Source organism: Ictalurus furcatus, chromosome 14 (genome assembly GCF_023375685.1).
Source record: "Ictalurus furcatus strain D&B chromosome 14, Billie_1.0, whole genome shotgun sequence".
In the NCBI taxonomy this organism is placed as follows: Eukaryota; Metazoa; Chordata; class Actinopteri; order Siluriformes; family Ictaluridae; genus Ictalurus; species Ictalurus furcatus.
The window spans coordinates 19,293,543-19,315,539 of record NC_071268.1 but is presented as its reverse complement, the minus strand read 5'-3'; the positions used below and the strand labels follow the sequence as shown (position 1 = coordinate 19,315,539).

General features: G+C 36.8%; 3 protein-coding genes across 3 annotated transcripts; all 3 read left to right on the top strand.

Moving 5' to 3' along the window:
- Positions 1 to 1,681: 1,681 nt before the first annotated feature.
- Positions 1,682 to 14,871, top strand: LOC128618562 (hyaluronidase PH-20-like). Its single transcript, XM_053642229.1, has 4 exons — positions 1,682 to 1,743; positions 12,062 to 13,006; positions 13,115 to 13,204; positions 14,151 to 14,871. Exons 2-4 carry the CDS (start codon positions 12,104 to 12,106, stop codon positions 14,526 to 14,528), a joined length of 1,371 nt encoding a protein of 456 aa, XP_053498204.1. The 5' UTR covers positions 1,682 to 1,743; positions 12,062 to 12,103; the 3' UTR covers positions 14,529 to 14,871.
- Positions 5,329 to 10,047, top strand: LOC128618561 (hyaluronidase-4-like). The gene is made up of 3 exons (XM_053642227.1): positions 5,329 to 6,744; positions 7,549 to 7,638; positions 9,249 to 10,047. Exons 1-3 carry the CDS (start codon positions 5,794 to 5,796, stop codon positions 9,699 to 9,701), a joined length of 1,494 nt encoding a protein of 497 aa, XP_053498202.1. The 5' UTR covers positions 5,329 to 5,793; the 3' UTR covers positions 9,702 to 10,047.
- Positions 14,872 to 18,359: 3,488 nt separating the features above from the next.
- LOC128617722 (hyaluronidase-5-like) lies at positions 18,360 to 21,816 on the top strand. Its single transcript, XM_053640901.1, has 3 exons — positions 18,360 to 19,292; positions 20,293 to 20,382; positions 21,435 to 21,816. Exons 1-3 carry the CDS (start codon positions 18,360 to 18,362, stop codon positions 21,768 to 21,770), a joined length of 1,359 nt encoding a protein of 452 aa, XP_053496876.1. The 3' UTR covers positions 21,771 to 21,816.
- The last annotated feature ends 181 nt before the right edge of the window (positions 21,817 to 21,997 follow it).

The window sequence follows — 21,997 nt, the reverse complement described above, 5'->3', positions numbered from 1 at the left end:
CATACGCTGCACACTGTATCAAATTGGTCTGCATAGCTGTTGTCCCAGAAGGAAGCCTCTTCTAAAGATGATGCACAAGAAAGCCCGCAAACAGTTTGCTGAAGACAAGCAGACTAAGGACATGGATTACTGGAACCATGTCCTGTGGTCTGATGAGACCAAGATAAACTTATTTGGTTCAGATGGTGTCAAGTGTGTGTGGCGGCAACCAGGTGAGGAGTACAAAGACAAGTGTGTCTTGCCTACAGTCAAGCATGGTGGTGGGAGTGTCATGGTCTGGGGCTGCTTGAGTGCTGCCAGCACTGGGGAGCTACAGTTCATTGTGGGAACCATGAAGGTCAACATGTACTGTGACATACAAAATATTGACACTTTGGGCCCAATTTGGACATTTTCACTTATTGGTGTACTCACTTTTGTTGCCAGCGGTTTAGACATTAATGGCTGTGTGTTGAGTTATTTTGAGGGGACAGTAAATTTACACTGTTACACAAGCTGTACACTCACTACTTTACATTGTAGCAAAGTGTCATTTCTTCAGTGTTGTCACATGAAAAGATATAATCAAATATTTACAAAAATGTGAGGGGTGTACTCACTTTTGTGAGATACTGTATCTTCAATTATATAATAAATACAGGCATGCAGGGACATAACTTGATGATAGGATCACACCAACATTATCTTTCCATGTTCACACTACCCTCTCTGTCTTTATGCACCATATAATAACATCTTGGTGCCTGGCGTTCCACTCTATGGAGCTAAGTGTGGCCCCTTCAGAGTTAACCCCCCCAACACACACACACACACACACACACACACACACACACACACACACACACACACACACACACACATATATATATATATATATATATATATATATATATATATATATATATATATATATATATATATATATATATATATATATATATATATATATATATATATATATATGTACAACCCAATATTTATTTAAGATTACATTATTAAACCACTATAAACACCAAGCTTTAGCTATGATTAATGTTAAGACTTGGCATATAAGCATAAAACTACAGCACTACAGCACTGCATAGTGCCACCTTTGGAAGTATTGTTTATCTCAACCTTAATTATATCTACCAAAATACATTTCTGACTAATGTCTGGTCTACTATGACAACAGACAGTGACTAAGAGGGCAGAACAAGACAATGACAGATCAGAGGAAGATGATATGAGGAGCTATAGAGTTTTGACACAAAGTGTTGTCCATGAGAACTTCATGTGCCTGGAGTAGAGGTGAAGAGATGAGTTAAATATGGAACTAATGCACACACACACACACACACACACACACACACACACACGCACACACACACATACACACACATACACACACACACACACGCACACCCACACGCACATACACACACATCACCTCTCCATACACACACATTCTTACCTCCCCAGTCAATGGAATATGGATTCCTTTCTCTCTCTCTCTCTCTCTCTCTCTCTCCCTCTATGTTAATCACAGTGTTGTGGTTCCCTTCCTCTGAGACTCAGTGGTTGTTTTCTCCTCCCTCTCAGGAAACTCTCCCTTTTTTACTCTCCCATTCTCTTCCTCTGTATATAAAACAGTGGTGTATGAATTGTGCTACAGAAAGTATGTTCACATGCTGGGGACACAGAAAGGGCCATGTAACGTGCGCCCAGGGCATTGGTGCTGATACAAACTGGCAGAAACATCGAGTGAGTACTCTTACACACACACACACAGACACACACTCAATGCAACATAAAGAACATATAAACATTTAATCATTATCATAAAACTTGTTTGCTAAAAGTTTCCCAAAATTAAATCTTTGTAAATAACTATGCTTAGTATTTAAGAGTCCTTCAGGTGACTGATAAATAACAAGGTGTAAAAAGGTATATTTTAAGCAAAGGATGTCATCTAGGGAATAATCCAGAAACCGTGAACTGTGTAAGAAATAAAGACTGCATTTAAATCTAAATTTCCTCACTGGATTGCAGCTGTACTGTTCAAAAGTAGTTATCAACAAAGTATACAGTAAAAACCAAGCTCTAGATTGCTGTCTGGGCTTGTAAAGAGGTCACAAGTTCCCTTCTTAAACACTAAGAGCAAGCAATTCATGTCATGACCTCAGATTAACTGAAGAAATTTTAGGCTATACGGTGATTTAGAGCATTTCATCTCTAAGGTTGCTTTACCCTCCAAAAATCAATCAGGTGCATAAATGAATAATCTAAGGGCAATATTTGAATTAAACCAGTGGAAACAATGCACTTACTTCTTGTTTATGAGAATTTACACTAACTGAAATTTTATCTAAGTATCTATTCACAATAAACAGATGTATTAAATGCTACTGAATGATGCTTAAACTCTGCTCATGTTGTTCATACTAAACCACTTTTCTTAAAGTGAGACTTATGCTTGGGTTATTGACGACCAACTGCTTTCACTTGTGGGAACCATTGCTTGTTAGATTTGTTTGTGTTTAGTCCTATATTTCCAAGTTGGATGAAGATGATCTGTAGTATTTTCATCAGGTCGACTCTGTGCCGTCTGTGTTTCTCTGAAGACACTCACTGAAAGTTTTCATAAAAAACATTTACCAACAAACACTTATCATAATTACTACCAGAGACAGTTGAGGTTTTCAGGACGCTCAGAGATAAATACATCTTTCCAACACCAACAGTGTTGCAATTCTGTATAGTTTGCTTTTGTGTCCTAGAGTTTGTGAATACCAAAGTACAGTCTTTAAAAAACTTTTTAAAAAACCTTTAAAAAAATGCAGATCAGTCGAACGTCTCGTCATTCTTCTGTCATTAATGTTGTTGTAGAGAGCTTTAGACATATGATGTAATGAATAATTATTACCTGTGTGTATTTTTTTGTAGTGCTATTGCTTATAGAAAAATTACTTAAGTTTACCAACATCACTCAAGTATAGACATTTAAATCTTGAAGGCTTGTTCTTGATTTATATCTTGAAGGCTTGTTGTGCAGGATGTGGTATAATTTCCCCTACTCATGGCATGGGACTGATGCCATGAGCAGAAAAATCCAGTGCCTTTAACTAAACATTTTCCAGCTCACTAATGTAACCACCCAAGTGATCAGCAGGCTGTGATCCTCTGTAATATGTCATTCTGAACCCAACTTTTCAACTATTGATTTAGCAGATGACAGTCATTAATAATGTCAGACGGCATGTTATTATCCCTGTGGTTACTACAGAATGGTTCCATACATAGCTAGATGTTGTAAATGTTGTGGTGTTCTTTCTATTTAAAAGATTTTCAGACTCAGTTTCTATCTACATATTGACCTTGTTTGTGCAAAACAACACCTCAACTGAGATATTATCCAAAATGGCAACATTTTAGCAACTTAGTATAGACTAACATTTTTCAGAATTTTATTAACGGATTCATTACACCAACAGTTCAGGATAGAACCACAAAGTTTTTCAAAAAATAATGAGACACCTCAAACACGTGGTAATTCCTTATGAACCTCACCATGTGTTGGGAGAAATTTGACTAGAAGCTTGAGTTTTCAGGCAGGCTTCTGGCAAGGGTAGCTATGATTATGGGTATGTGGCTACCATGCTGGTGTGTACCTGTGGTTGGATGTGCTTATTACTCTGATGGTCAGCTGAGCATGCTTTGGTTGCAGACTGAAATCCTCAAGGTGCCATCTAAATAGCAGTCAAACCAGTAAAAGACCCATAAAAACCACTCCATTGTTCTTTTGCAACCTCTCTTGCTTTCTGCTCATGACTATAAACTTAAACTGGTCTAAGGGTATTGTTGTGATTAAATTACCCCTAGATTCCGGGACTGTGTTTTGAGTTTCAATATTTTGCTTGCATTTTTTTTTTCATTTTAGAGCAATTTTAATTTTTCTTTGAATTGTGTTCAGAATTAATAATTGACCCATCCATATTTCCTTACGTACAGTGCCTTGCAAAAGTATTCACACCCCTTGGCATTTTTCCTATTTTGTTGCATTACAACCTGTAAGTTAAATGGATTTTTAATTGGATTTCATGTAATGGACATACACAAAATAGTCCAAAATGGTTAAGTAACTTGTTTAAATTTTTTTAAAAAAAAAACCCGAAAACAAACTAAATGGAAAAGTGGTGTGTGCACCCTCTTTGCTATAAAGCTCCTAAATAAGATCTGGTGCAACCAGTTACCTTCAGAAGTCACATAATTAGTTCAGTAAAGTACACCTGTGTGCAATCAGTATATATACACCTGTTCTGAAAAGCCCCAGAGTCTACAATACCACTGAGCAAGGGGCACCACCAAGCTAATGACACCATGAAGACCAAGGAGCTCTCCAAACAGGTCAGGGACAAAGTTGTGGAGAAGTATAGATCAGGGTTGGGTTATAAAAAATATCCCAAACTTTGAACATCCCACGGCGCACCATTAAATGCATTATTAAAAAATGGGAAGAATATGGCACCACAACAAACCTGCCAAGAGAGGGCCGCCCACCAAAACTCAGGTAAGGAGGGCATTAATCAGAGAGGCAACGAAAGCACCAAAGATAACACTGAAGGAGTTGCAAAGCTCCACAGCAGAGATTGGAGTATCTGTCAATAGGACCACTTTAAGCCGTACACTCCACAGAGCTGGGCTTTATGGAAGAGTAGCCAGAAAAAAAAGCCATTGCTTAAAGAAAGAAATAAGCAAACACGTGTGCTGTTCGCCAAAAGGCATGTGGGAGACTCCCCAAACAAGGAAGAAGGTACTCTGGTCAAATGAGAGTAAAAATTTGCTTTTTGGTCATCAAGGAAAAAGCTATGCCTGGCACAAACCCAACACTTCTTATCACCCATGTTTTTCATTGGCAGGGACTGGAAAACTGGTCAGAATTTAAGGAATGATGGATAGCATTAAAAACAGGGAAATTCTTGAGGGAAACCTGTTTCAGTCTTCCAGAGATTTGAGACTTGGATGGAGGTTCACCTTCCAGCAGGACAATGACCCTAAGCATACTGCTAAAGTAACACTTGAGTGGTATGTCTTGGAATTGCCTAGTTAAAGCCCAGACCTCAATCCAGTTGAGAATCTGTGGTATGACTTAAAGATTGCTGTACACCAGTGGAACCCATACAATTTGAAGGAGCTGGATCAGATTTGCCTTGAAGAATAGGCAAAAATCCCAGTGGCTAGACGTACCAAGCTTATAGAGACATATACCCAGAGACTTGCAGCTGCAATTGCTGCAAAAGGTGGCTCTACAAAGTATTGAATTTTCAGGGTGAATAGTTATGCACGCTCAAGTTTTCTGTTTTTTTTGTCTTACTTCTTGTTTGTTTCACAATAAAAAAATATTTTGCATCTTCAAAGTGGTAGGCATGTTGTGTAAATCAAATGATACAAACCCCCAAAAAATCCATTTTAATTCCAGGTTGTAAGGCAACAAAATAGTAAAAATGCCAAGAGGGGTGAATACTTTCACAAAGCACTGTATATATCAGTAAGCTCAACATCAACAGTTGCTGTGAGTGAGCTCAACAGCTGTGAAGACCAACTGTTTTGTTCTACTACTGGTTGGCTAAGTGAGCAGAAATTATAATTGGACAAAAAGACACGTTTGGTTTTAATTTTGGGTCAGGAAAAGTTCCACCTTGTGCTAAAATAAGTGAAAATGTTGGGCCATTTCCATCAACTTCACCTCTAATCCTGTCCCTGTCCTTGCTCACAGGATGATTGACAGTTCTCTTTGGTGAGTCAGAAAGCAGGATGCCTGGTGGGCCCTGCGGGGCCTCGCATCAAGCCCTGCCTATTGTTTGTGCCCTTGTCCTCTCCTGGTTATTACTCTTGGTGCATGCTGCATTCAGCCAGAAACCTGCCAAGCTGCCCCTGGTGGGCCGCAAGCCATTCTTGGCTGCATGGAATGCACCACTCGACTTGTGCTCCATCAAATACAACATGAACATCAGTCTGGACCTTTTTCACATTAGTGGCAGTCCAAGAGCTGTCCATACAGGCCAGGATGTCACCATCTTCTACCCAAACCGTCTGGGGTACTATCCATTCTATACTGAGCAAGGTGAGGCAGTGAATGGAGGCCTTCCTCAGAACTGCAGTCTGGAAGCTCACCTCAGCAAAGCTAGCAAAGACATTACACACTTCATTCCCTCAGAAGATTTCCAAGGCCTAGCTGTCATCGACTGGGAGTACTGGAGGCCACAATGGAGCCGCAACTGGCAGAAGAAGGAAATTTATCGACAACGCTCACGTGAACTTGTCTCTCGAGCCTATATCAATGTGACAGAAGATCAGATAGAGGAACTGGCACGTCTACGCTTCGAAAAGAGTGCCATGGCATTTATGCAGGGCACGCTGGAGCTTGGCACACGGGCTCGACCAAAAGGCCTATGGGGCTTCTACCTATATCCAGACTGCCATAACTACAATGTGCACATACACAATTACAGTGGCTACTGCCCCATGATGGAAAGTGTCCGCAATGACGAATTACTCTGGTTGTGGAACAGCAGTACTGCACTCTTCCCTGCAATGGCTATCCGTAAGGGCCACATGGACAGCATTCGCAACCTGCACTTCTGCCAGAACAGGGTGTTGGAGTCTGTAAGGCTCGCATCCATGACCTCACTGCCCTACGAGCTGCCCACTTTTGTGTACACAAGACTCGGGTACAGAGATGAAGCCATGACATTCCTATCACAGGTAAGTAAGCATATAGCTTATAGATCCCAACCTTGATCCTGGAGTATTCCTTGTCCTGCATATTTTAGTATGTTTTCTGCTCTAACACACCCTACAGGGAAATATAAATAGTTAAGAAGTTAATAAGTTGATAGTAATAAAATAGTTATTTATGCTTGGCAGCTGTTTTGTCACATTTGCATATTGATTCCATATACTACACACTTGTTAGTGAACCTTGAGGCATCACTTTCTGTGTCTGGCCAATTGTGTCCCGTTTTAGCTAATTCTCAGATCCTCTATTAATTGTTTTCACCTGTTCTTCATTTCCCCTGAATGTTGCTATGTCCTGTTTGTTTCTGAAGCACGCCTAAGCTGCAGTGTATTGGTTCTTGGTTTGCCTCTGGTGTAGTGTGCACAGAGCATTCCTGTTGTACCATTGTTGACTGTGTCATCCTGTTTCCTAACTCCAGCTATGTACTCTGACTAGGTTTATGATAAAAGCCATAATACAACACTGGAGACTGCATCCATATTGCTTTCCAGACTTACTTGGATAACATGCTTACATGAGATTTGAAACCAAGTGCACCCTCTTGTGGTGAGACATTTAGCATTCCTTAGTTCATCTAAGGATGAACAAGATATGCAATTACTACAAAATTATTTGCATCATAAACACAGGAAAACAAGCAATTATAATTTATATATATGTGGGTGACAAAGGGAAAAAATGATGGCTCTGTTGCTGTAGGAGCATGGTGATGCATTTCTGCTTGATCATGCAGCAAACCCATTGTAACGGCATTTTATTGTATTCCACAGAAGGATTTAATACACACAATAGGGGAAAGTGCTGCTTTAGGTGCCGCAGGCTTTGTGATCTGGGGTGACCTTAACCTCACATCTTCTAGAGTAAGTGACCTTAATTGGGTTTTTAAAACTTTTCATTCATAGCTGCTGGCATAAGGCATCAATAGATATCTGTTTCACTTACAGTTGTATCCAAAAATTTGGACACCCTCAGAAAATTGCATATTTTATTGATTTTTAGAGTGAAAAGAAGTAAACACTAGTGCTGCAAAAAAACCAACCAACCAACCAAACAAACAAACAAACAAACAAAAAAAAACAACTACAACATTTTCTGCAAATATCACTGCACATTTACGTTATATGTGATTAACTTAGGAAATAGAGGGAGAATAGTAATTATGGCATGTATAAAAATGTGGCCACCCTTTAAAGTCTCAGAACTTAGTTAATTTGTTAGGTCCTAATTCAATCATTAATACTCATTAGGCAGGCCACTAATAGTCATTAGGAATAACAATTCCAGAGAGTAATAAATTGTCTGACTCTTTAAACCTTGTCTTAACACTTCAACAACCATGGGCTCCTCTAAGCAGCTGACTGAGGATCTGAAAATGAAGGTCATTGCAGCCTACAAAGCAAGGGAAGTTTATATGAAAAAAAAATCTAAGCACGTCCAGCTCACAGTTTCCACTGTTTGAAATAGCATTAAGAAACAGCAGCTACAGGGAACTGTGGAAGACATGGTAAGATCTGAAAGACCCAGAAACTCTCAAATAGAAATGCCTGTATGCTAGACTGAAAGGCAAAACAATCCTACACTAAGGACCTGCAGGAAGGTTAAGCTGACAAAAGCCACAAAAATCAATATCTATAGTATGCAAAACAACATCTATATAAGCATGGGGGTCTGTCTATTATGCTATAGGGTTGTGTGGTAGCCAGTGGCACAGGAAACATTGCACAGATAAATAGAAAAATGGATTCAGATAAATATTAGCGAATTCTGGGAGCACATGTGATGCAGTCAGTCAAGAAACTGAAGCTGTAAAAAGATTAACTTCTACAACAATTACTGTTCATTATTATTATTATTATTATTATTATTATTATTATTATCATTATTTAACTCTTCTTTATCTTACACAAAAAAAATGTGGTCTAATCTTCTTAATATTGGAATATTTAGATGAAATTATCATAAAAGTCAGCATATGCTGTAAGTCGTCTTTACCTTGTAGACATATATCAGGATATTTTACACCAAAATATTTAGCATATTTATTAATCCTATTTCAGTGGTTTCTAGATAGAAACACCACAAAAAGCAGTATTCATGCTTTATTCTGTAGGTTATGTTCATACTCCAAACAGCACATGAGCTATATTTCAGTCTGTAGCCCTACTGTATTAGCATGCTCTGGTGTCAGTTCCAACTTCCCTCCTGCTACATGGTGTAGGATTGAAAATCTAACTACGTTAATAAAAATTGTTAATCACGTAGTTATATGCATGTCATTTGACTACCATTAAAGAATATTTACACGTTATATTTTTTAACCTAGTGTCAGAAAAATAGAAATACAAAACTACAATCTCTCAATGGACTCTTCCATTCTGTTAGGCTGTGTATGTGGTCAGTGATCTTAAAACAGTGTATACACACTTCATGAATTAGGCTTTATTAATTGGTTCCTTATATGTCATTGCAGCAAAACTGCTCCAGGGTAAGAACATTTTTGAGCTACAGACTGGGCCAGTACATCACCAACGTGACCCGTGCAGCTGAAGTGTGCAGTGAATATCTGTGCCAGTCCAACGGCCGTTGTGTACGGAAAGACCCACGGGCACCGCATTTCTTGCACCTGAGCCGCACCAGCTACCGCATCCTCTCAAACCGCAATGGCACATTTGCCGTAACTGGCTGGCATTCTCAGCATGAACTACAACAACTAGCAGAAAGGTTCTACTGCCACTGTTATGAAGGGTACGAGGGTGAGCGCTGTGACAGTACAGAGTCAACGGACACAGCAGACTTTGAGGAGAAAAAGAAGGAGGTGGAGGAGGAAGAGGAGGATCGAGGGGCAGAGAGCTCTGCTGAGTCTGTGGGAAACGCCCTTGTCCTGGTGGTGCTGCTTGTTTTGTTTACCTTTGGCTGTATTTAAAGCACTGTGGTACAGCTATCCAATGGCACATGTACTGACCAATGTTTGTATGCAGACACTTGTTATTTTATGCAGACACGCTATAGGTTGATATCACTTGAAGCAACAGGAAAATAGTCAATGACTATAGTTTACTCACATTTACACTTAAGTCAGTGTTTTTACCTGATATCATCTACCTTTTAAGTACTTGTTAAAATGTTAGCCTTATTTGCACAAACTATAGTACTTACTTAAACAATTTACTATAGTAACCCTACAATATTAAAGTAAGTAAATACTATGTATCTGAGAACTTTTTCTGACTGAAATTCTCCATCTATATATCTTTTAATAAAGCACATATATGGTTAGTAAAGTTGCATTCCAGGTGCCACTTGCTTGTAAATACACTCAATTTCAGAGATTACTGATGACCCCAGATGGTCTGCTTGAACATTGGCTCATCATTAACAATCTATTACTATTTCATTTAACTTAAAAATACATACACTTTATGTCATATGCTAATAAAATATTCAGTTCTTGTTTTCATCAACACATATCACTTGAAAATATTACAAGTCATGGTGCAAGACAAGCTGAATGTTAAAATGCTAAATAGACAAATGTAAATATAATTCACTAAATCTTTTGTAAAAATGTTCAAACTCCCGAAAAGAGGAAAACTGGATATTTTCTACTTTTATAATTATTTTTTAAATGCATAACTGCATAATCACTACAAGCCAAGCACAAATATTACTACCTTACTTTTTCCAGTACTAACATGTACCCTATAAGTAACATTACATTTTACAGTCATGTTTTATTTTATTACGTCTTATTGTTTTGTTTATTTTTTGCATTTTCATTTGAAACAAAGGACAGAAATGTTATCAGAAACAGAGGAATTAATACATATACCTCATTTTGAGTCATTTTTCTCAACTTTTCTGAATGTCCATTCTACATTACCACACAACACACTAGAACATACTAATGATGTATTGATAACTTGATTGTTCCATTCCATTAACTTCATAACGACATAAAAGCCATTAAAATAAAGAAAATATTGTCAGTATTGTCTGTTTTCACATTTCTTTTTATTTATAGCATTTCAACAGACTGTTGGCAGTGTTTACCTCTGATAAAGTTTAACATATCCCAATAAAATCACATCACATCTGCATTTTATAATGAATTGATTCATAATGAATTTTGTTTTAATAATCTTGTACTGGCAGTAATGTTAATCAAATAGTATGTGAAAGCATGTATTGCCTGACCTTGAATGCACTATAAATAAATGAGTATGTTGACTGATTTTTTATTTTATTTTTAGTATCTTTTGATGCATGTATTGGCATGTTTGGGAAATTTCTCTTTTGTAAATATGAAAAAATATTTATTTTCATAAAAATATAACTAACATTCCATCCAACTGGCATAGTTACTTACATTCAAAATGCACTTATAATCATGAAAACGCACTTAACACTATATTTGAGTGAAGAACATTTGTGCCTCACCGTGATGAGGTACAGTGAAATGCCTCTGCTGTGACAAAAGTTTTCCTGTTTTTAATCACATTTTCTATACATTAGGAGATTCCATACATCGTCTTTTTGTCAAATACCTTGTTAATGTCAGTAATAAACCTGTTCTTTGCTGGACCTGTCAAAAAAGGGCTGCACACAAAATGAAAGCTGTGCTTTTATTTCTCTTGCTGGTGTTCTGCATGCTAAATAGCTTCTAAACTCAACTTAAATAATTACAAAGTTATTAGGTCTTCTCATAAACAGTAAGTGAATGACACATGCAGACTAAAGGCTGATATCAAACAATATTGAAAATGACAGGGGGAATGATACAAAACAACCTGGGAAAACCCATATCAAAATGGTGACAATAACGGTTGACATCAATAGTTAAAGCATTGTCGAAAACAACAAATTTCTGGCACTAATGGAACTGGACTGTTTCACTATAATCTAAAAAATATAGCAAATTTCTGCATCTTAGAATAAAATAAAGGAGACAAAGAAATACCAGCAATATTTAAAAATATATTTTAGCCACATTAAATTATTACATGTAACAATAATATCCAATTACCATTTGTTAAGATATTAAAAGTGCACAAAATCAAAACAATATCAGTTTAAGAGTTGAATTTCCCTTTCTAAATGCTCCTTTAGGAATATAAAAACTCTTCTATGGTGTTCTGCACAAATGTGTCATTTTGATTGTGTTGTAATTCTTTAATCATGCAATAAGTGATTAAATTTCACCTGAGATTGTCTCTATGGCAACATACTCTAGCTTCACAAAGTGGTCTTAACAGTATGGCTTATGTATGTGTTTTTGTCTTTTAGGTAGAAATCACAGGCTGCACCACACTGCTCACTCAGAGACACATGCAGCAACTACCTTCCCTCTTCCTTTTGACCCTGGCTGGGTTGTGTTTTTCAGCAGCTCTTCCACAAACAGCAGCCCCTCTTTTTAATAAACCGTTTGTGGTTATATGGAATGCTCCTATCTACAAATGCAATCAACTGGATGTCCCATTGGATTTGGATGTGTTTCAGGCCATCACCACACCAGCCAAAGTCCCGAACCAAACACTGACTCTTTTCTACAAAAATCGAATAGGACTCTTTCCTTACGCAGATGTTAAAACTTTGACACAGTACAATGGTGGCATTCCACAAAAGGGAAACATAACTGCCAGTCTGCAAAAAGCCAAAAAAGAGTTCAACCAGTACATTCCATCATCTGCACCTGGCCTGGCTGTCCTTGACTGGGAGGAGTGGTTTCCTTTGTTTGATCGAAATACAGACTTAAGAGAGATCTATAAGGCAATGTCCATAAACTACACCCTTCAGCAGAATCCCTCCCTTACAAGCAACCAAGCTACACTGAAAGCCAAAGAGCAATTTGAGAAAGCAGCCAGAAGTTTCATGGAAAAAACATTGCAGTTAGGAATCTCACAAAGACCAAATATTCTCTGGGGCTTTTATTTGTTTCCTGACTGCTACAACTACGATTTTGAGAAACCAAGCTATACAGGGAGATGCTCTCAGACCACAACACAGTTAAATACTGAACTTCTCTGGCTGTGGGAGGCAAGCACTGCCCTCTTCCCATCAGCATACATGCCTGTTTCTATAAGTGGAACCCAGAAAGCAGCCCTATTCATCCGAAACCAGGTGCTAGAGGCAAAGAGAGTGGCAGATATTCCTCAGAGGCCCTACACTGCTCCTATTTATTTGTACTTGCGACCCCTTTTGCAAGAACAGAAGGAGAAATACATGCGAGAGGCAAGAGTTTTTCTACATGGACACTTCTATCAATTTCTTTTAGTAGCATAGCAATGCAGCCATCACAAAAAATACCGATGAAAATTGTGTCATTTTGGCTCTTCTCAGGTCGACCTGATTCAGAGTATTGGTGAGAGTGCAGCTCTGGGGGCTGCTGGATGTGTGCTATGGGGATCTAGCTATGATTTCAATGACAAGGTACTATTTTTAATGTCATCTTTATTGCAACGCAGTGCTTCTCAGTGAAACATATGTTTAGTACAGATATTTGTCCACTTAAATATTGATCCAAAACTAGAGTACATGAAGTATCCATATGACACACAACACTTAAAACTGCCACGTGCACCATAAAAATGGTCTGGCAGCTGCAGTTTCCAGAACATTACCGTTAAAGGTGTATTTTGCTGTATACATGTAATTAAAAATAAAAAAATACATCCATAACCAGTGTAATGAATAGAACATTAATCAATTGGCAGTGTAGTTGCTCAGTTATTCATGATTTCAGTGATTTAAGTAAGCATGCAGTGGTTCTCAAAGTGAAGTCCAGGGTCCCCCAGGGGCATGTAAATCAATGGGAGGGGAGCAGGGTTTAATAATAATAATAATAATAATAATAATAATAATAATAATAATTTATTAATTTTTTATATTTAGTTAGACTGGTGCAAAACCAATGATTGCTAAAGTTAATGTATCTATCAATGAATTCTTATTGGACTATTTGACTGGTAAGTTGAACTGAATGGGTTTAATCCAAACCTCAATAACTCAAAAACAAGTAGGACAAGAAATAACGTCAACTTGGATCTAAAATATTATTGCACACATTTAAATAATGCTCATGAAATAAATCTGTAGTGAGTGGGTCCAGGAATTTATCTAACATGTAAAGGGGTCCCTGGTTACAAACATTTGGAACCCCTGTTCTAATCAGAGTATCAGAGTAATATGGCAACCCATTATACCGCTTGACCATATCTGTATCAGCAGAATGAAAGTGAAAAATATTTATATGTTTTAAGCCATTAGATTTATGACTCATTGATCCTTCACTAGAATCTGGTTCACACTTATGGACTGGAGGCATTCCTCCAGCATAATAAATAACAATTAATATCCAACTTCTCTTTTCATTTAGGCATCATGTGAATCCCTTTCTACATACTTGTCTAACATGCTAAATAAATACATAATCAATGTTACAACTGCAGCTGAACTCTGCAGTGATCTGCTGTGTCAAGGTAATGGGCGCTGTGTCCGTAAAACCTATGATTCAGATGACTACCTACACCTCAACATAAACAGCTTTAATATACAGAAGATTAATGGGATGTATAATGTCACTGGGGAACCTTCTATCACTGACCTCACTGCCTGGGCTGACAAGTTCACTTGTCAGTGCTATGAGGACAAGAAATGCACAGGATTGCCCTCAGGATTTGAGTATAGTGATAGACGATTCATTGGACACCTGACAGTACTGCTTGCTACATATCTGCTAGGTGAATTGTTGTAGTTTTCAAGAAAGTCACACATTTTACACTAAATGAAATGAGGAAATAAACATTCCTGAGAATTCAATTCAACATCTTAAGAACACTCATTTCCTCCTGTCCCGAATCCTGCCATTATAAATGACTACATTCCACTGATTACCTGTGTGTTTTATCTTTATAAGATTTGATGTTTCTTTAAATGGCTGAAGTAAATGTTCACTACTATATAAATAATGTCCAGTGTATGTAAGGAATAATTAACTACGGACCATTTAATTATTAGAAAATAATGTACACTCGATGAAGCAGAGAAGCCGTTACACATCGGGTGTGCTTTATTTTCAAATAATTCAATGGACCAGAGTCAATTATTCCATTTATACCACAGTTACCACACCTCAAAACATTGTTTGGGGTTTTTTCCTTAAAACACTCTTGTGTGTGGACCTAATTTATTACGCATTGCATGTCAAGTCTCCATTGTTTTCTGTCATTTTGTTTGTTGTTAGCTCTGTGTGGAGTGGTAGAAGTAAGTTAAATTTTCCATTACTTCAGAACTACTTTAACTGTGCATTTACTGAAAAATAATTGTACTCTCAGAATGTCTGGCAGCCAATCAGAACTGAGAATTCAACAGAGCTGTGGTATAAGTAATATTAATGTACTGCAGATTATAGCGCTTTGGCTTGTAGTATGTCCAGTTACAGTTGCAAAGCATCTGCCTCAACACTTGTGTGTGCTGTGAGGCTCTAGCTATGATTTTAATGATAAGGTAATGCCTTGTGTTTTTATAAAGCATATTAGTTTTTAACTCCATTTTGTTTACCAAACATGTGACCATTAGGGCAGATGATGAGTGCTGAATAATATAATAAAAAACAAAACAAAAGTCACACTAGCAAATCCACCAAGGAATGGTTCAAAAAGAAGAAAAGGAGGGGTATGGAATGGCTCAGTCAAAGCCCGGATTTGAATCCCGTTGAAATGTTGTGGGGGACAGTACTTGCAAGAAAATTCCTCAAACATCTTGCAACTAAAAGAATATTACATGGAAGAGTGGTCAGAAATTCCAGCAAGCCTGGTGGACAATTATGCAAAATGCCTACAAGAAGTTATTTCTGCTAAAGGGGGCAATACCAGCTTCTGAGGCCAAGGGTGTACTTACTTTTTCCACATAAACATATTGATCTATTGATATTTCTGTTGAATAAATGACTGAAAAAGCTAATTTTCCTTGTGGTTTTGTTAAAGTATATCAACTTTATTAATAGGCACTGTTTAAAAAATGATCAAATGTTTGCTTGTCCAAATATGTCAAAAAAGGCAACAATTTCCATGAGGTGCACTTATTTTTTCACATGACTGTAACTAAATAAATAAGCATGTTGTCAATGTTACGTCTGTGGCTGAACTGTGCGGTGATCTGCTGTGTCAAGGTAATGGCCACTGTGTCCGTAAAAGCTATGATGCAGATGACTACCTACACCAACATAAATAGCAGATCGTACTGAATATACAGAAGACTGATGGGATGTATAAAGTCTCTGAGCAACCTTCCATCACCAACCTGACCACCTGGGCTGACACATTCACCTGTCAGTGATATAAGATAACTAATTAATATAAGATAACTGAAAGGAAATTCTCTTATACCATGTACTCTCTTATATTATGAACTGCTATCAAATACCTATGATGAATGTATTCATTTGATTACCTTGTATTCATTTGATTACCTCTTTAAATAAGCTGATCAACTGCTATCCTTGATTATATTATTATGTATTTCCGTGTCAGCATGACACAGGACTTATTTTGTATTATGACTATGTGCTGTGTGTTTTGTTTAAATCTGTCTGACACCTGGACCAGTAGAAACCGTCCATGCACTGCTTCTTATCAATGTGTATAAATACTCTTGTTTTGCATGAAATAAACAAGAACTCTCTGTGAACATTCATATGTGTCAGTGTGTGTGTTCATTCGGACTCTTCAGGCACGCCTGACTCTCTGTGGTAAACCACACTTTCTAAGCACAGAACTAAAAGTTAATAGAAGTTAATGGTAAAACAGGCTGGAAGGCATGACGGATGATCTGACAGGCATAATCTGAGATTCCTGGGATACATGGAAATCCAACAAACATATATATATATATATATATATATATATATATATATATATATATATATATATATATATATATATACATATATGTATGTATGTATATATATATATATATATATATATATATATATACATATATGTATGTATGTATATATATATATACACACATACATATGTGTATATATATATATATATATATATATATATATATATATATATATATATATATATATTAGCATAAATTATTTATCTTGAATAATAGACGACGGACAAGAAAATTATTTCAAATATATTGAATGGATTTTTCTGAAAACAATTGATTAGTCTGAATGTTAATTATCACCAAATAGTAGACAGCATTTCTGATATGATATTTCTGCTGTGTACAGTGGTGTAACATAACTCCTTTAGCACATAAACATTGATGCAAGGATAATCATTGTGTGCAGGGGTATATATGGCTAGAAAAATTGTTATTGTTTATAAATTAGAATAAAATATGCTGTATTTTGTGCTTAATTATATAAACTTAATAATATGATGTCTGTGATGTGATAAGCAAAGCATGTAATTCAACATGAACAATAATAGAAAGCAGAAAGCAGCTGTATAAAAGCTGTGTTTTGCACAACAGTCATTATGCATATACAAAGTCAAATTGGTTCAGGGCTATAGAACATCTGAATGTGCCATTTTAATGCTTTTAATCATTAAACAGAACATAGATTACAGTCTGGATAATGTGTGTTTTAAAGAGTAAAGCCATCCAAAAGATTTCAAGTTTGCACCTGTTTCCTTTTGTAGTAATGGAGAATGAAGGTCAACATGATGATAAGAAGTTAAGCCCAATGGAAACTTCAGAATATGGAACAATAAAATTAGCTGTGGGGAGCATGGTGGTGCAGTGAATAGAACTGCTGCATCAGAGCTCCAGGGTCTCTAATTTAAGTTGCTGTCTGTGTGGAATTTTGCATGTTCTCCTCGAGGCCGTGTGAGTTTCCTTCTGGGGTTTCAAGTTTCCTTCCACTTCCCCAAAACACAGTAGTACAATAAAAAAAAATGTTGACTGAATATACATTGGTTCCATGTGAAGAACTGCGTTGCATTAGCACAAGCTGTTTTCATTCAGCCAACATAATTTGACAGTTTTTTTTCAAACACCACACACTTACCCAAGTTCATTCAGGATCAAACCCAGGACCCTGGTGTTGTGAGCTGGTAACATTACCCACTGCACTATCATGCGTCACATGAGCATAATTGCATATAATGTAATTGGATCAATTTAATACTACCTGAATTGATCACACTCACTCAACATAATTCTAGTAGATTAGATACTTGTTTAAATGAAATTTAATATAAACATGAAATCCCGTTTGAATAACAAATGTAAAATTTTTATGTAAACATAACACTTTCTCTTAATCTGACTGAAGTATGCAAATCAAACACATTTATGATCACACACATTTTTAAACTAGATAAGCAATTGCACAATGGCAACAAAGTGTTATCATAATAACAAATATAACAACCTTTGATAAGATGCTGTAAAATATATATAATGCTCCAAATCTTACACGGAAGTGGGCTGCTTTATTCAGCTTAGAACAGATTCAGTGGTATGATTATTATTTAAATCAACACTCATTTAAAAATATTTTGGAAGTTTTAATGCCTATGTTTTGTATGTTGCTATTCATTGGTTTTAGGGTGCAACAATGTGTTATCCTGGTGAAAGAGGACATCGTATTTACCTGCTCCTTTTAACCTTTTCTGTAAACTTCTACCATGGAATTTCCTTGTCTCTTCCCCTAACAGCTGCTCCAATCTTTAAGGATACACCTTTTGCAGTCATATGGAACGCACCTACACATGTGTGCCAAAACCTCAAGATTTCTTTGGACTTTTCTGTCTTTCAAGCAGTGACCACACCAGCCAGTGAACCTAATCAGTTTCTTTTCCTGTTCTACTCCAATCGGCTCGGACTATACCCATACACAGAGCCTAGTACAGGGAGGCAGGTTAATGGCGGCATTCCACAGAAAGGGAACCTGACAGCCAGCCTTATGAAAGCCCATAATGATATCATCCAGTATATTCCTGAGTTCACCCCAGGTTTGGCTGTGATTGACTGGGAGGAATGGCGTCCACTGTGGGCCAGGAACTGGGCCTCCAAAGACATCTATCGGAAGCTTTCCATTCAGTATGCAAAGGAAAATAATCCACTTCTATCCCCCAGTGAGGTTGATTCTGTTGCTATGCAGCAATTTGAGAACACAGCCAAGGCTTACATGGAGAAGACCATGCAGCTGGGGATCAAACTGCGTCCAAACTACCTCTGGGGCTTCTACCTGTTTCCAGATTGCTACAACTATGGGTGGGGTAACCCAGACTACACAGGTGAATGCCCAGCGATTGAGAAAAGCCGCAACAATGAGCTCTTTTGGCTGTGGGAGTCCAGTACAGCTTTATTTCCCTCAGCATATTTGCCACTCAGCCTGAGGGAGCAACCTGACGCAGCTCTGTTTGTCCGGGGTCTTGTGAAGGAAGCTGTGAGGGTGTCCGCTCTTCCAAAGTCTCTCTACACCACACCAATTTATGTCTACTTACGTCCTGTCTTCAGAGATCAGAACAAAATATTTCTCTGTGAGGTATGATAAAGCTTCAGGAACAAATAAGCCAACATTCATTATGGCAGAGCACAATATACTATTACACATATACTCAGCAAAAAAAAGAAATGTCCCTTATTCAGGAGATTGTATTTTAAAGATAATTTTGTAAAATCCAAATAAGCTTTACAGAGCTTTATTGGAAAGGGTTTAAACTATGTTTTTTATGCTTGTTCAAAGAACCATAAACATTTGCACATGCACCTGTGGAACAGTCCTTAAAACAGTTTACAGGTGGTAGATAATTAAGGTCACAGTTACAATAACTTAGGACACTAACGGGACCTTTCTACTGACTCTGAAAAACACCAGAAGAAAGATGCCTAGGGTTCCTACTCACCTGCATGAACATGCCATAGACCTGCTGCAGGGAGGCATGAGGACTGCAGATGTGGCCAGAGCAATAAACTGCAATGTCTGTAATGTAAGACACCTAAGACAGTGCTACAGATAGACAGGAAGGACAGCTGATGGTCCTTGCAGTGGAAAATGACATGCAACCATGTGTCCCCCCAGACGTGATAGAGAACTTGCAAATGCCTTGGTGGAAGAGTGGAGTAACATCTCACAGCAAGAACTGACCAATCTGATGCAGTCCATGAGGATGAGATGCACTGTAGTACTTAAAGCAGCTGGAGGCCACCAGATACTGACTGTTCCTTTTAATATTGACCTCTGCTTTGTTCAGGGATTTAGTATTCCATTTCTGTTCGTCAAATGTTTGTGAAACTTGTTCAGTTTATGTCTCAGTTGTTGAATGTTTTATTTTAATACGAATATTTACACATGTTAATGAAACAAAAGCAGTTGAATGTTAGAGGACATTTCTTTTTTTGCTGAGTATATATATAGTCAAATAGATTATTCCCTTTTTAGGGTTTGCTAACTTCAGTATAAACATGGGAAATATGGAAAATCTCTGCTCAAGACATAAGAACCTGGTCTACTATTTTCTCTTTATGTCTCTGTTTTCTCTCAGGCAGATCTAGTCCATACTATTGGAGAGAGCGCAGCTTTAGGTGCATCAGGTGTAGTGCTCTGGGGTGCAAGTGTTGACTACAACAGCAAGGTATGCAAATTTTAGATATGTTTAAAATGCAGTATATCAAATCTAATTTATGTCTATCCAACATCTGACATTCAAGCAAATTTATATATATATATATATATATATATATATATATATATATATTTTTTTTTTTTTTAAATATGCATACTATTTACATGAATCTATTACTGTTATGGAACACCTGTCATCCTTTTAAAGTCCAGCTCAAATTGATTTACAATATGTTCAAAAACAAAAACATGACAATTGTACAGATGCTTTCTTCAGATCAGAGCTGAATTAGGTCTATCTTTTGGAATCTAATTATCTACTGTTCAACCTAAAAATCATGAGGAAGAGAGAACTTTTGCACAGTAACAAGGTTTATTACTATTAATAAACAGCATATAGTGTAAATCACATGCTTAAAAGTAAGAAAAGACAAAAGATAAATAAAAATAGTATAATAATTAAATTATTAAAAGAAAATATTAATTAATTAATCAAATATTATATCAAATTGATTCAATGCAAAATTAAAATGCTAGGTTTTGAAATTTCTCTTTATGGTAATTGAGAGTAAAATATCATTTAACACATTTCAGACATTTATTTGCTTACAGTCACAAAATAATTTTGATAACCATTATTTATTTATTTGTTTATTTATTTATTTAATTCTAATTTTTTAATAATAAATTGCGTTTTTAAGTACACCAATAAAGTTATAATGAATAAGTTAATAAAATGCAGAGTGGCTAATATCTGAGTGGTTTTCACCAGATGTGTAGATTCCCATGTTAAAAACATTTATGATCCGGTTTTAATGGTCAATACTTTTTTTTTTTATATACATAAACCATAAACTCTGTTTTGCCTAGTTAACTGACATCTCAAAACACTGCTGAGATTTTTAGTTCCATTTTTTCATGTAATGAGACACTTATATGTTAAAAAAAACAAAACAAAAGAAAAAAACAAAAACAAACAAACCCTGGAGCAAATGAAACAAACATTTGTACCATTAGACAGTTGCTAAATTTGATTTATTCTCTCTTCTCTCTCCCTTTCAGTCCTCATGTGAAGCACTGGCTGCTTATCTGCCCTCTACACTTAACCCTTATGTGGCCAACGTAAGTGCAGCTGCAAAACTCTGCAGTCAGACACTGTGCCAAGGCAATGGTCGCTGTGTCCGCCAGAACCCCGACTCAGCAGACTACCTGTACCTGAACCCAAATAACTTCAGCATTCAGCAGCATGGTGGGAAATATGTGGCTGTCGGTGTGCCTTCTCAAAGTGATCTTAATATCTTTATAAACAGCTTTTCCTGTCAGTGTTATGTAGGTCAAGTGTGTTCTGCCAACACATCCATTTCAGTACCTAAGACTCCAGTAGTAATTCAAGTGTGATTTGAAGTTCTTCTTGCTACCTGTATGAATTACTGTAAAATTATGCTACAATGAAAAAATAAAATTGACAAAGTGGAATTTTTAAAAATCACAAAGTATTTAAAATAACTTGGAAATCATTTTAATAAATTATTCTTTTTAAATCACGATTTTGAATTGTTTCAGTATTAGAGGAAGAGATACATTGAGAACTTAATGCCATATGAAGAGATACCTGGAAACCAGCA